Source organism: Callithrix jacchus, chromosome 9 (genome assembly GCF_049354715.1).
Source record: "Callithrix jacchus isolate 240 chromosome 9, calJac240_pri, whole genome shotgun sequence".
Classification (NCBI taxonomy): domain Eukaryota; kingdom Metazoa; phylum Chordata; class Mammalia; order Primates; family Cebidae; genus Callithrix; species Callithrix jacchus.
In genome coordinates this window covers 125,757,235-125,770,904 of record NC_133510.1, presented here as the reverse complement: position 1 = coordinate 125,770,904, position 13,670 = coordinate 125,757,235, and the positions used below count along the sequence as shown (strand labels likewise).

The window sequence follows — 13,670 nt, the reverse complement described above, 5'->3', positions numbered from 1 at the left end:
TACAGGCATGAGCCACCGCACCTAGCCACAATTGTTACTTTCAGAGAAGCTATGCAGTTCAGAAATCTGGATTGTCACCTGCATTTTTTCATGGCTGTTTCGATGTTCCCGTCTTTTAAGGCTCTCAGGGTCAGCTCTGCCTCCAGCTCTTGTTTGGACATCTGCAGGGCCAGCGCCTGTCTGTGTAGCTTTGATTCCATGCTTGGGCTCCTCACCTCAGCAGCTATGGGCTCTGGGGTGCTCCTGGGTTTATGTTTTGCCTGTGCAACTTCATGAGCTTTAATGTATTGCTCACGGAGATCTGCTACCAGGGAACTATTGCTATAATCTTCAAATGAAAGAAAGACCTCAAAGTTCTCCTGTAATAAAAGTAAGCAAGACAAAGTCCCAAGTCTGTTTAATCTATTGTTTAAAATAATCATTTTTATTGTTTTTTTTTAATATAATTTCAACTTTTTTTTTTTTGAGACGTAGTTTCGCTCTTGTTCTCTAAACTGAAGTGCAATGGTGAAATCTTGGTTCACTGCAATCCCTGCTTCCCAGGTTCAAGCAATTCTCCTGCCTCAGCCTCCCGAGTAGCTGGGATTACAGACTCGTGCCACCATGACGGCTTATTTTATTTTTTGTAGAACCGGGATTTCACCATGTTGGACAGGCTGGTCTCAAACTCCTGACCTCAGGTGATCTGCCTGCCTCGGCCTCCCAAAGTGCTGGGATTACAGGCATGAGCCACTGCACCCAGCCCTATAATTTCAACTTTTATTTTAGATTCAGGGGTACATGTCTAGGTTTGTCACCTGGGTATATTGTGTGATGCTGAGGCTTGGGGTACCACTGATCCCATCACCCAGCATAGCACCTGATGGGTAGTTTTTCAGCCTTTGCCCTCCTCCCCACCCCACCTCTGCCCAGTAGAGTTCCCAGTTGTTTTCATCTATTCATTTTCATTTTTAAGGCAGGATTTCACTGTTGCCCAGGCTGAAGTGCAGTGATACAAACACAGCTCCTACACCCTCCACCTCCCAGTCTCACATGATCCTTTCGCTTCAGCCTCCCAAGTAGCTGGGACTACAGACATGCATCACCACACCCAGCTAATTTTTGTTATTTTTAGGAGAGACGAGGTCTCACTATGTTGCCTAGGCTCATCTCAAACTCCTGCGCTCATGTGGTTCTCCAGCCTCATCCTCCCCAAAGTGTTGTGATTACAGCTGTGAGCTACGGCACCTGGCCTATCCTAGTTTCTGTTTTTGCTCTTTATGTCAATGAGTAGCCAGTGCTTAGCTCCCACTTACAAATATGAACATGTGCTATTTGATTTTCTGTTCCTTCGTTAATTCACTTAGGATTATAGCCTCTAGCAGCATCTATGTTGCTACATAGGACATGATTTCATTCTTGTTTTTTTTTTGAGATGCAGTATCATTCTGTCACTCAGGCTGGAGTGCAAAGGCATGATATTGGCTCACCAAAACTTTCTCCTCCCAGATTAAAGTGACTGTCCTGCCTCAGTAGCTGGGATTACAGGCACATGCCACTAGGCCCAGCTAATTTTTGTATTTTTAGCATAGATGGAGTTTCACCATGTTGGCCAGGATGGTTTCTGTCTCTTGACCTCGTGATCTGCCCATTTCAATCTCCCAAAGTGCTGGGATTATAGGCATGAGCCACTGGACCTGGCCAGGACATGACTTCATTCTTTTTATAACTGGGTCATTATTTTTTTAAACTTTTTTTTTTTTTGAGACAGAGTTTCACTCTTGTTACCCAGGCTGGAGTGCAATGGCGCGATCTCGGCTCACCGCAACATCCGCCTCCTGGGTTCAGGCAATTCTCCTGCCTCAGCCTCCAGAGTAGCTGGGATTACAGGCACGTGCCACCATGCCCAGCTAATTTTTTGTATCTTTAGTAGAGACAGGGTTTCACCATGTTGACCAGGATGGTCTCGATCCCTTGACCTCGTGATCCACCTGCCTCGGCCTCCCAAAGTGCTGGGATTACAGGCTTGAGCCACCGCGCCCGGCCTAAAACTTTTTTTTTTTTCGAGATGGAGTCTCACTCTTCACCCAGGCTGGAGTGCAATGGTGCAATTTCAGCTCACTGTAACCTCTGCCCCCTTAAAGTAGTTCTCTTGCTTCAGCCTCCCGAGTAGCTGGGATTATAGGCACATGCCCCGACACCCAGCTAATTTTTTTGCATTTTCAGTAGAGATGGGTTTCACCATGTTGGCTAAACTAATCTCAAACTCCTGACCTCAAGGGATCTGCCCGCCTCAGCCTCCCAAAGTGCTGGGATTATGGCATGAGCCAACACGCCCAGCCTAAAACTCTATCACCTCTCCCTCAAAGACTACTCCCTCGTGAATTAAAAATAAAGACTTTATTTTTCTAGTTACAAACTATTATTAAAAGTTTGGAAAATAAGGAAATATCACTTTAACACAGGATTCTCAATTACAGGACTACTCTTTTTTGGTCAGATAGTTATTTGTTGTGGGAAAGTCCTCAACAGAAAGAGGAAGAGATTAAATATTAGGTTTGGGTGATTCTACTCTAGAGGCTTGAAGAACTCAGCTTTGCTATATTCTGTAGCTAACTCCAGACCTATAATTTATTTCTCTGTGCTACTACAAAAAATCCCACTGAAGCCAGAGGAAGAACAGCAGGAGGTAGTGGGCATGAGTCAGACTCTTTGCTTTGACGCTGTACTTTTGAGCAGGGTTTCTCTATCTTGGCAAGGCTTTAGCTGGATTAATTCCCTGTTGGAGGAGACTATCCTGTACATTGCAGGTTTAGCAACATCCCTGCCTCAACCCACTAGATGCCAGCAGCACCCTCCCCACACCAGTTAAGACAATCAAAAATGTCCCCAGACATGGCAACTGTCTCCTGGGGTGTAAAACTATGCCCTGTCACCTCATTGGACCAGTTTAACCTAATAAGCATTGACCATTTTTTTTGATAATCCTTTCATTAGCATTTTATGGCTAGACTATAATTTCACATACTAACTTTTCCAGTTAACAACATGTAATCTCCTGTTTTCCCTGTCATTTTATAGACATCATAAATATTATTTTTGGTGGCTGCATAACAAAACCTATGGTAGAATTAATATTATTAAGACATGAGGACAGGTACGGTGGCTTACGCCTGGAATCCCAGAACTTTGGGAGGCTCAGATCAGCAGATCAACCAAGGTAAGGAGTTTGTAGTCAGCCTGGCCAACATGGCGAAACCCCATCTCTACTAAACATACAAAAAACTAGCCGGGCGTGGTGGTACGTGCCTGTAATCCCAGCTACTCAGGAGCTGAAGCAGAATTGCTTGAACCCGGGAGGCGGAAGTTGCAGTGAGCTGAGATCCCACCACAGCACTCCAGTGTGGGCAAAAGAACAAGACTCCATCTCAAAACAAAACAAAAACAACAACAACAGCAAAAATTAGCCAGGCATGGTTGTGGGCGCTTGTAATCACAGCTACTCAGGAGGCTGAGATAGGAGAATCACTTGAACCTGGGAGGCGGAGGTTGCAGTGAGCCAAGATTGTGCCATTGCACTCCAGCCTGGGCAACAGGAGCAAAACTCCATCTCAAAAAACAAACAAACAAACAAACAAAAAAAGATGTGATAACAATTTCGAACCAACGTTTTCCTCCCAAAAAGGTACTGATGTTTCTCTGAAGAGGCTGCATCATGCAGAAGTACTATCTGCAGAAGGAAAAATGAGACTACTATTTATTAGATAAGTTGCTGAAGACCTTTCATGCTAGGTCACAGCAACCTCTTTTTTTTAAAAAAAATAGCTGGGCAAGGTGGCTCATTCCTGTAATCTCAATACTTTGGGAGGCTGAGGAGGGTGGATCACCTGAGGTTGGGAGTTCAAGATCAGCCTGACCTACATGGAGAAACCCCGTCTCTACTAAAAATACAAAATTAGCTGGGTGTGGTGTCGCATGCCTGTAATCCCAGCTACTCAGGAGGTTGAGGCAGAAGAATTGCTTGAATCCAGGAGGCGGAGGTTGCAGTGAGCCAAGATTGTGCCAATGCACGATAACAAGATGGGGTTTCACCTTATTGACCAGGATGGTCTTGGTCTCTTGACCTCGTGATACACCCGCCTCGAGCCTCCCAAAGTATTGGGATTATAGGCATGAGCCACCCCGCCTGGCCCCGAATTACCTATCATTTATTTATTTTTTTAAAGACAGGGTTTCACCATGTTGGTCAGGCTGGTGTTGAACTCCCGACCTTAGGTGATCTGCCCGCCTTGGCCTCCAAAGTGCTTGAATCACAGGTGTGAGCCACCATGCCTGGCCTTGAATTACATATCATATGCATTTTTAATCTATTCATAAATAAACAGAACTGACAGCATTGGGGCTCACACTTAAAATCTCAGCTACTCAGGAGACTAAAGTGGGGAGATTGCTCGAGCTCAAAGTTCGAGACCTGGGCAGTGTAGTAAGACCCTGTCTCAAAAATTAAGAAAAAAAAAAGGAAAAACTAACAAACAAAAATAAACAAAATATGAGTGATTCCACATCTTCTTCTTTGTTTTTTTTTTTTTTTTTTTTTTTTTTTGAGATGGAGTTTCGCTCTTGTTACCCAGGCTGGAGTGCAATGGTGCAATCTCGGCTCACCGCAACCTCCACCTCCTGGGTTCAAGCAATTCTCCTGCCTCAGCCTCCCGAGTAGCTGGGACTACAGGCGCGCACCACCATGCCCAGCTAATCTTTGTATTTTTAGTAGAGACAGTGTTTCACCTTGTTGACCAGGATGGTCTCAATCTCTTGACCTCGTGATCCACCCGCCTCAGTCTCCCAACTTTAGAAGGCTGAGATAAGAGGATTGCTTGAGGCCCGGAGTTGGACACCAATCTGGGCAACATAGCCAAATCTTGTCTCTGCAAAAAATCAAAAACATTAGCTGGGTGTGGTAGCATGAGCATGTAATCCCAGTTACTTGGGAGGCTAAGGTGGGAGGATCCCTTGAGCTCAGGAGGTTGAGGCTGCAGTGAGCCATGATTACGCCACTGCATTCCAGCCTGAGTAACACAGCAATGCCCTGTTTCATTAAAAAAAAAAAAAAAAAAAAAAAAAGAAGGAGAAGGAAGGAAGGAAGGAAGGGAGAAAAAAAAGGAAAGGAAAAGAAAAGAAAAAAGAATTATCCAGGAGTGGTAGCCAGTGCCTGTAATCCCAGCTACTCTGGAGGCTAAGGTAGGAGGATCGCTCATACCCAGGAACTCAAGGTTACAGTGAGTTAGGATCATGTCACTATACTCCAGCTTGGGCAACAGAGTGAGACTCTGTCTCAAATTTTTAAAAAAATTAATTAGAATAAGCAATGGTATTAAAGCCAAACTGCCTGAATATGCCTCCAGGGATTAGCAGTAAGATCTTGGTTACACAGCTTGCTGTTACTCCAGGGATTAGCAGTAAGATCAAGTTACACAGATTGCTGCGCTTTAGGTTCTGCACAATTTTTCAAAATGAATTTGCCTCGATCAAAATCACTGCCTTAAAATACCTCTAACCTTCAAACTTAATAAAAACACAAAGAAGGTAACCTATGATCACTCTCTGGATACTTTTCTATTTTTTTCTTTTGAGACAGAGACTTGCTCTATCACAAGGCTGGAGTACAGTGGCGTAATATTGGCTCACTGTACCTCTGCCTCCCAGGGTTCAAGAGATTCTCCTCCCTCAGCCTTCCGAGTAGCTGGGACTACAGGCACGCGCACCACCATACCCAGTGAATTTTTGTATTTTTAGTAGAGACAGTGTTTTGCTATGTTGGCCAGGATGGTCTCGACCTCCTGACCTTGTGACCCACCCACCTCAGCCTCCCAAAGTGCTGGGATTACAGGGGTGAGGCACCACGGCTGGCCTCCAGATGCTTTTCACAGAGAAAGCTATTATCTAATATAGCAGGTCTCAAATTTTTAGATCACAGGCCTCCTTTACACTCTTAGTTGTATGATTCCACTTGTATGAAATAGCTAGAATAAGCAAATGCACAGCAACAGAAAGTAGAGATAACCAGGGGCTGGGAAAGAGAGGAAAGGGGAGTTACTGTTTCATGGCTACAGAGTTTCTGCTTAGGGTGATGAAAGAGTAGAAGAGGCCTCGGAGGCAATGCCACACATCGACAACCATCCGAACCTTGACAACCTGACAAAAACAAGCAATGGGGAAAGGATTCCCTGTTTAATAAACGGTGTTGAGAAAACTGGCTATCCATGTGCAGAAAGCAGAAACTGGACACCTTCCTAACACCTTACACTAAAATTAAGTCCAGACGGATTAAAGACTTAAACATAAGACCTAACACCTCTTGCATGTTCTGCACATGTACCAAAACCTAAAATGCAATAAAAAATATAAATAAATGAATAAATAAAAAGACCTAACACCATAAAAACACTAGAAGAAAACCTAGGCAAAACCATTCAGGACATAGGCATAGGCAAGGCTATGACTAAAACACCAAAAGCATTGGCAACAAAAGCCAAAACAGACAAATAGGATCTAATTAAACTCCAGAGCTTCTGCATAGCAAAAGAAACAATCATTAGAGTGAACTGGCAACCAATAGAAAGGGGAAAAAATTTTGCAATCTACCCATCTGACAAATTGCTAATAACCAGAATCTACGAAGAACTAAAACAGATTTACAAGAAAAAAACAAATCCATTCAAAAGTGGGTGAAGGATATGAACAGACACTTTTCAAAAGAAGACACACATGAGGCCAATAAACATATGAAAAAAAGCTCATCACTGGTCATTAGAGAAATGCAAATCAAAACCACACTGAGATACCATTATCACGCCAGTTAAAATGGCGATCATTAAAAAATCTGGAGACAACATGCTGGAGAGGATATGGAGAAATAGGAACAATTTCACACTGTTGGTGGGAGTGTAAATTAGTTCAATTTGCATTGTGGAAAACAGTGTGGCAATTCCTCAAGGACCTAGAAAAAGAAATTCCCTTTGACCCAGCAATCTCATTACTGGGTATATATCCAAAGGATTATAAATCGTTCTATTATAAAGACACATGCACATGTATGTTCATCGTGGCACTGTTTACAATAGCAAAGACTTGGAACCAACCCAAATACCCATCGATGATAGACTGGACCAAGAAAATGTGGCACATATATACCACGGAATACTATGCAGCCATAAAAAATGATGAGTTCGTGTCCTTTGTAGGGACACAGATGAATCTGGAAACCATTATTCTCAGCAAACTGACACAAGAACAGAAAATCGAACAATACATGTTCTCACTCATAGGCAGGTATCGAACAATGAGAACACATGGACACAGGGAAGGGAGCATCACACATACACACTGGGGTCTGTTGGGGGGTACTAGGGGAGGAACAGTGGTGGGTAGGGAGTTGGGGAGGGATAACATGGGGAGAAATGCTAGATATAGGTGATGGGATGGAGGCAGCAAACCACATTGCCATATATGTACCTATGCAACAATCCTACATATTCTGCACATGAACCCTAGAACCTAAAGTACAATAAAATATATACTAAAAAAAAAAAAAGAAAGAAAAAGTAGAGGTGATGGCTGCACAGCATTGAAGATGTAAATAACACCATTGAATTACAAACAAAATAATTGTTAACATGAAAAATTTTGTTATATGTATTTTACCACAATTAAAAATTAATAATGCATCTGGGCATGGTGGCTCATGCCTGTAATCCCAGCACTTTGGGAGGCTGAGGTGGGAGGACTGCTTGAGGCCAGGAGTCTGAGACCAGCCTGGCCAACATGGCAAAATGCTGTCTCTACTAAAAATATAAAAACTAGCTAGGTAAGGTGGCACAGACCTGGAGTCTCAGCTACTTGGAAGGCTGAGGCACGAGAATCTCTTGAACCCAGGAGGCAGAGGCTACAGTGAGCCAAGATGGTGCCACTGCACTCCAATATGGGCAACAGAGCAAGACTCTGTCTCAAAAAAAAAGTAATTAATAATAATAATAATGCAACATACCAAAAAATCATTGAATTGTATACTTTAAATGGATTGTGTGGTATGTAAATTATATCTCAATACAACTGCTGTGAGAGAGATAAAGAGAGAGAGCGAAGGAAGACCAGTATCTCCAGTCCCTAAGGCTAGTGGAGAAAACTTTTTTTTTGAGATGGACTCTCGCTCTGTCACCCACGCTGGAGTGCGGTGGTGTGATCTTGGCTCACTGCAACCTCCGCCCCCCAGGTTCAAGTGATTCTCATGCCTCAGCCTCCCGAATAGCTGAGACTACAGGCATGTGCCATCATACCCAGCTAATTTTTTGTATTTTCAGTAGAGACAGGGTTTCACCATGTTAGCCAGGATAGTCTCGATCTCCTGACCTCATGATCCGCCCGCCTCAGCCTCCCAAAGTGCTGGGATTACAGGTGTGAGCCACTGTGCAGAAAACTTTAAGGAGGGACAAATGCACTGATTGGTGAAGTAATAATGTTTAACGTGGCTCAACATATTTACCTGTAAGCTAGCAACCTCTTTAAATAGTTTCAACATTGCTTCACATTCGTCCTTCTTCTGTAGATTATCTGTAATTAAATTTTTAAAAATTATAGCAAACATACAAATTCTCTTATTATCAGAACTTTAAAAAGAAATTTTAAGGCCAGGAATGGTGGCTCATGGCTGTAATTCCAGCACTTTGGGAGGCCGAGGCGGATGGATCAGATGGATCGGATGGATCACAAGGTCAGGAAGTAGAGACCATCCTGACCAACATGGTGAAACCCCGTCTCTTAAAAAAAAAGAAAAGAAATTAGCTTTGGTTCTCTCATCTCAAGTCTTCAGTAGTTCTTTTCAGATGCTGAGATATAATAACTAAGCACAAGAAGAAATCTAATTTGAAAAAAATCTTATTATTATTATTATTTTTAGACGGAGTTTTGCTCTCGTTGCCCAGGCTGGCGTGTAATGGCGAGATCTTGGCTTACCGCAATCTCTGCCTCCCAGGTTCAAGCTATTCTCCTGCCTCAGCCACCCAAGTAGCTGGAATTACAGGCGCATGCCACCAACATGCCCGGCTAATTTTTATATTTTTCGTAGAGACAGGGTTTCAGTATGTTGGTCAAGCTAGTCTTGAACTCCTGACCTCATGATCCACCCGCCTTGGCCTTCCAAAGCGCTGGGATTAAAGGTGTGAGCCACCGTGCCCAGCTAATTATTCTTTCAGGAGGTAGAAAACAGAAGTTTACGGGTCACAAGAAAAAGTCATTTTTCTGAAATAAATTGTAGCTTCCTTTTTTTCCCCTGGAAAGTTATTTTCTTAACTGTTTTACTTAACTTTTAGTTCAAATGGCTTTCCCTCCGAACATAACCAAGTGATAAATGAGAAAAATGAGCAATGAGTGCCAGACACCAAGGAAATCTAGTCTAGCAGTAAATAGTAACTGAAGCATATAAACAAACGATAGGTTGATTTTGCACGCCTCTGTTCTTACATTGCTGATAAAGAAATAAAGGAATAAAGACTTTTCATGAAGCAAAATAGGTAAGATCAATAAAGACAATCAGAGCCAGAAAAACTGTGGGTGTGGTGACAGTTGTCATTGATGCCTCTTTCTGAAAAGGATGAGCTCTGGAACAAAACTGAGGTGAGAAAACAGAGGTAAAAGCTACCTTTCTGAATGTCACACAGTATCTTAAGAATGTCCACAGATGTCTTCGCTACAGACATTCTCCAGGCCTTGCCCTAAAAATAAATAAAGAAAAGAAAAGAATATCTACTTTCTTTTCTGGTCACTTCAGTAGATCACATACAAATACATAAAAACTACAGCAGCAGAAAAGACGATCAGGGAGGAGTTGGGCAGCTGAGAAATGAATCATTAATGAGCGTCATATGGGGTAGACAGGAAAAACTCCAGTATAAACTCCTAGATATATGATTGATAAATACCAAAGAATATGCAACTCTCCCAAATAACCTTTCAGCTACGCTATGATTAACAGATCCTTACTCTCTTTTAGAGTTATTTACTATTTGAAAAAACGTTTGGAAAAAGTTAAACAGAACAGAGGTCTAAAAAATGGCCTAGAGAACAGAAGTCTAATAAAGAATCACTACCTTTCAGTGATAATTAAAAAAAAAAAAAGTTTTTTTTAAGACAGGGAAAAAAAAAGATGTTTTAATTAAAAGACATGATGTATGTAAAATGCTTAGTAAGAGCCTCAGCATTAAAAAAAATTCAAATATTTTCATAACGGAAGCAGTTCAAGCTCGTAGTTAAGAATACAGACTACAGCATTAGACAGTTTGAGCTGAGGTTTTGCTCCTTTCTAACAACCTTGGGAAGAAGGCATTTACCTTAATGTTTTAGTTTTTGAACTTAGTATATAAGGAGACAACAGTAGGAACTACTTTACAGCTTTGTTATGAACATGAAGTGATGAAGTATCTAACCTAACACCTATTGCATAGTAGATAGGTGTTTAAAAACAACATTTTCCAAAAGGAAAAAACATTATTGAAATAGACTGAGTGAAGTTGGGAGGTATCTATCCTTACGGGTTTAAAAATCCAACTATTGGCCAGGTGTGGTGGCTCACACCTGTAATCCCAGCATTTTGGAAGGCCGAGGAGGGGGGATCACTAGGGTCAGGAGTTTGAGACCAGCCTGCCCAACACGGTAAAACCCCCATCCCTACTAAAAATACATAAATTTGCCAGGTGTGGTGGTGCACGCCTGGGAGGCAGGAGAATTGCTTCAACCCAGAAGGCATCCGTTGCAGTGAGCCAAGATCAAGCCACTGCACTCTAGCCTGAGCGACAGAGCAAGACTCCGTTTCAAAAAAGAAAACGTAACTACTGTGCATGGTGGGTGCATGCCTGTAATCCCAGATACTTGGGAGGCTAAGACTAGAAGAGAACTTAAACTCAGGAGTTCGAGACCAGTCTGGGCAACATATCAACACCCTCATATCCTATATATAATACTGAAAAAGAAGAAAAATTAAAAATCAGTAAAAATCCAACTATCCTGGAAAAATCAAGTATTTGGTTCCCTATCTGCAAAGAAGTAAACTCTCTTAAAACCATTTCTCAGTTTCAATGTTCTAAGATTATACAGATTTATATTGGTTCTTCAGCTGATATTACGATTTGACAACAATTACGTCCTATATAACAAAAAATCTTGTTTATATTGCAAGGCATTATAGAAACCTTTCATGTACAACAGCTACCTTAAGACACTCTCCAACCTGCAGCTCCCAGGTCATTCTGTGTGGGCTCAAGGAGCCACTCCAAGGCAGCCACAATTGTTTTTTATTTCCTAGCAGTAAATTTACCCAGGAATTTTTATACTAGGCCGCCCTTGCAGTGAGAAAGGTAGATCTTCCTATGTTTAAGTCCAACTTTTCTATCCTATTGATTAATAGCCATTAAAACTGGATTTACTTATATTTTAATTAGTAAAATCCCACCTCTTTAGAATGATCTGGCTCTTCTTGTAACGCCAGTCGTGCCCATATGATGACTCTTTCCGCAGTTTTCTCAGCTTCAGCAGGAGGCAAAGACTTCAACAGAAGGAGACAGTCTTCACCCTATAAAAAGGGTTTGAAAGAAAGAAAAAACAGCTGGTATTTGCAAAGGACAGTGTGGACTTCCTTCTTTCCTTTCTACTTAAAGATGAAAATACATCATTTGGAAAAACAGACTATGGTTCAATGTTTTAATAATCTGAAAATCCATTTTTATTTAATTTTAAGCTCTGGAATACACGTGCAGGCTTGTTACATGTGCCATGGTGGTTTGCTGCACCCATCAACCTGTCATCCACGTTTTAAGCCCTGCATGCATCAGCTAACCATCCTGCTGCTGAAAATCCATTTTTAATGACAGCAAACAATCAAATAAATTTAAAATATAAAATATGATCCTAGGTACTGAAGATTTAATTCCTAGGCATTATTATGATTATAGAATTATATAAAAATAACAACACTTAAAAACACAATTGGCTGGGTGCAGTAGCTTACACCAGTAATCCCAGGCTGAGGCAGGCAGATTACTTGCAGTCGGATGTTTGAGACCAGCCTAGCCAACATGGTGAAACCCGGCCACTGCACTCCAGCCTGGGAGATGAAGTGGGACCCTGTCTCAAAAAAACAAACAAGCCATATGAAATGACAACATAAAACTTACAAACCTGTTCTCTATCAATCAGGTCAATAATTCTTAGACTGTAGATCTCATCATCAGACAACATAAACGCTTGGGCCACCTTTAAAGCATCTTCTAAAGAAGATGGGACATCTTGTTTGAGAATGTATCTAACCACCCCCTGAAACAGACAATATGCACATTTCTTTGTTATGAAAACTCACAGAAAACCAAGAAATCATTTGCCCATAAGAGTAAAGTGGCCAAAAAATTAAAATAATGTAGCAGGTCAAGCACAATGGGTCCTGCCTATAATCCCAACACTCTGGGAGTCCGATGCAGGTGAATCACAAGGTCAAGAGATCGAGACCATCCTGGCCAACATGGCGAAACCCTGTCTCTATTAAAAATACAAAAATTAGCTGGGTGTGGTGACCTGTGCCTATAGTTCCAGCTACTCAGGAGGCTAAGGCAAGTTGAGTGAGCTGAGATCGCTCCACTGCACTCCAGCCTGGCGACAGAGCGAAATTTCCGTGTCAAAAAAAAAAAAAGGGCAGCAAAAAACTAAATTGTATTAAAGATTAAAACATGATTTATATTCTCATCATTCCATAGTCCTGTCTTCTTTCTTTAGCGTCTTCATTTTACTATTTGGTGTCTTTAATACTCTCATAAATAACTGAACACCTTATTAATATCATATCAAACAAAAGTAATGTAGTGAAAAAACCTGGCTCTATTAGCCTCTGAGAATATAAAATCCTCATTAAATTTCCCACATTGCCCTAGAAATGAAAGAGAAAAGACTCTTCAAAGAGTGTACTTACCATTATTTCCTTGTTTAAGAGGTTCACCTCTCTTATTCCATAGCCTCGTAAAAGTTTTTTCATCTCCATTAGTGTGTAGCTTTCCTGTAATAACTTGACTCTGAAAGCAAATTTATCGATATTAACACGGATTGTAAGGGATACAGTAAACAATATAAAAACATAAATGAATGTCAACTCAAAACACAACGTTTCTCCAAAGCATAAAATCATTGTTTGGTAGACTGTAATCTTACTTGGGATGGTCCATTTCCAGGTGCTGCTTCACCAGCTGCTCCACAGCTGCACTCCAAGGAACCACTGCTGCATACATGATCTTGAGCACTGCATCAAATATGAGCTACAAAGAGATGCACACATGGACAAGAAACAGCCCTCAGGTTGACAATGCATGTAAGTGAACAGCAGCACAGTTTAATGAGCAGAGCTCTTATATCAACCACATGGTAGTTTGAAAATATTTCATCCACTTACTGGAAAACCATATAGTTCTCCAGTTTTCACATACAGAGAACAATTTGACTATTTAGAAAAATTCAGAAGAGTATTTTGTCTACTGTAAGCTAAGAATACAGTTTTATTGCTTTCTAGGGTCTCGACAATGTCTGGGATTTTTTTTTTTTTTTTTTTTTTTGAGGCAGGGTTGTATTCCCATTGCCCAGGCTGGAGTACAGTGGTGCAATTA

General features: G+C 41.5%; 1 protein-coding gene across 2 annotated transcripts in view; it reads right to left on the bottom strand.

The window, feature by feature from the left end:
• Positions 1–13,670, bottom strand: part of KNTC1 (kinetochore associated 1) — a 102,213-nt gene that overhangs the window by 44,258 nt on the left and 44,285 nt on the right. For both annotated transcript variants that reach the window (XM_035257977.3, XM_078337550.1), the window contains exons 28-34: positions 13,222–13,325; positions 12,986–13,085; positions 12,205–12,339; positions 11,480–11,599; positions 9,674–9,746; positions 8,519–8,586; positions 79–359 (exon numbers count right to left, since the gene is read on the bottom strand). In XM_035257977.3, the coding sequence (XP_035113868.2) occupies positions 79–359; positions 8,519–8,586; positions 9,674–9,746; positions 11,480–11,599; positions 12,205–12,339; positions 12,986–13,085; positions 13,222–13,325 (881 nt within the window). The remainder of the gene's footprint in view (positions 1–78; positions 360–8,518; positions 8,587–9,673; positions 9,747–11,479; positions 11,600–12,204; positions 12,340–12,985; positions 13,086–13,221; positions 13,326–13,670) is intronic.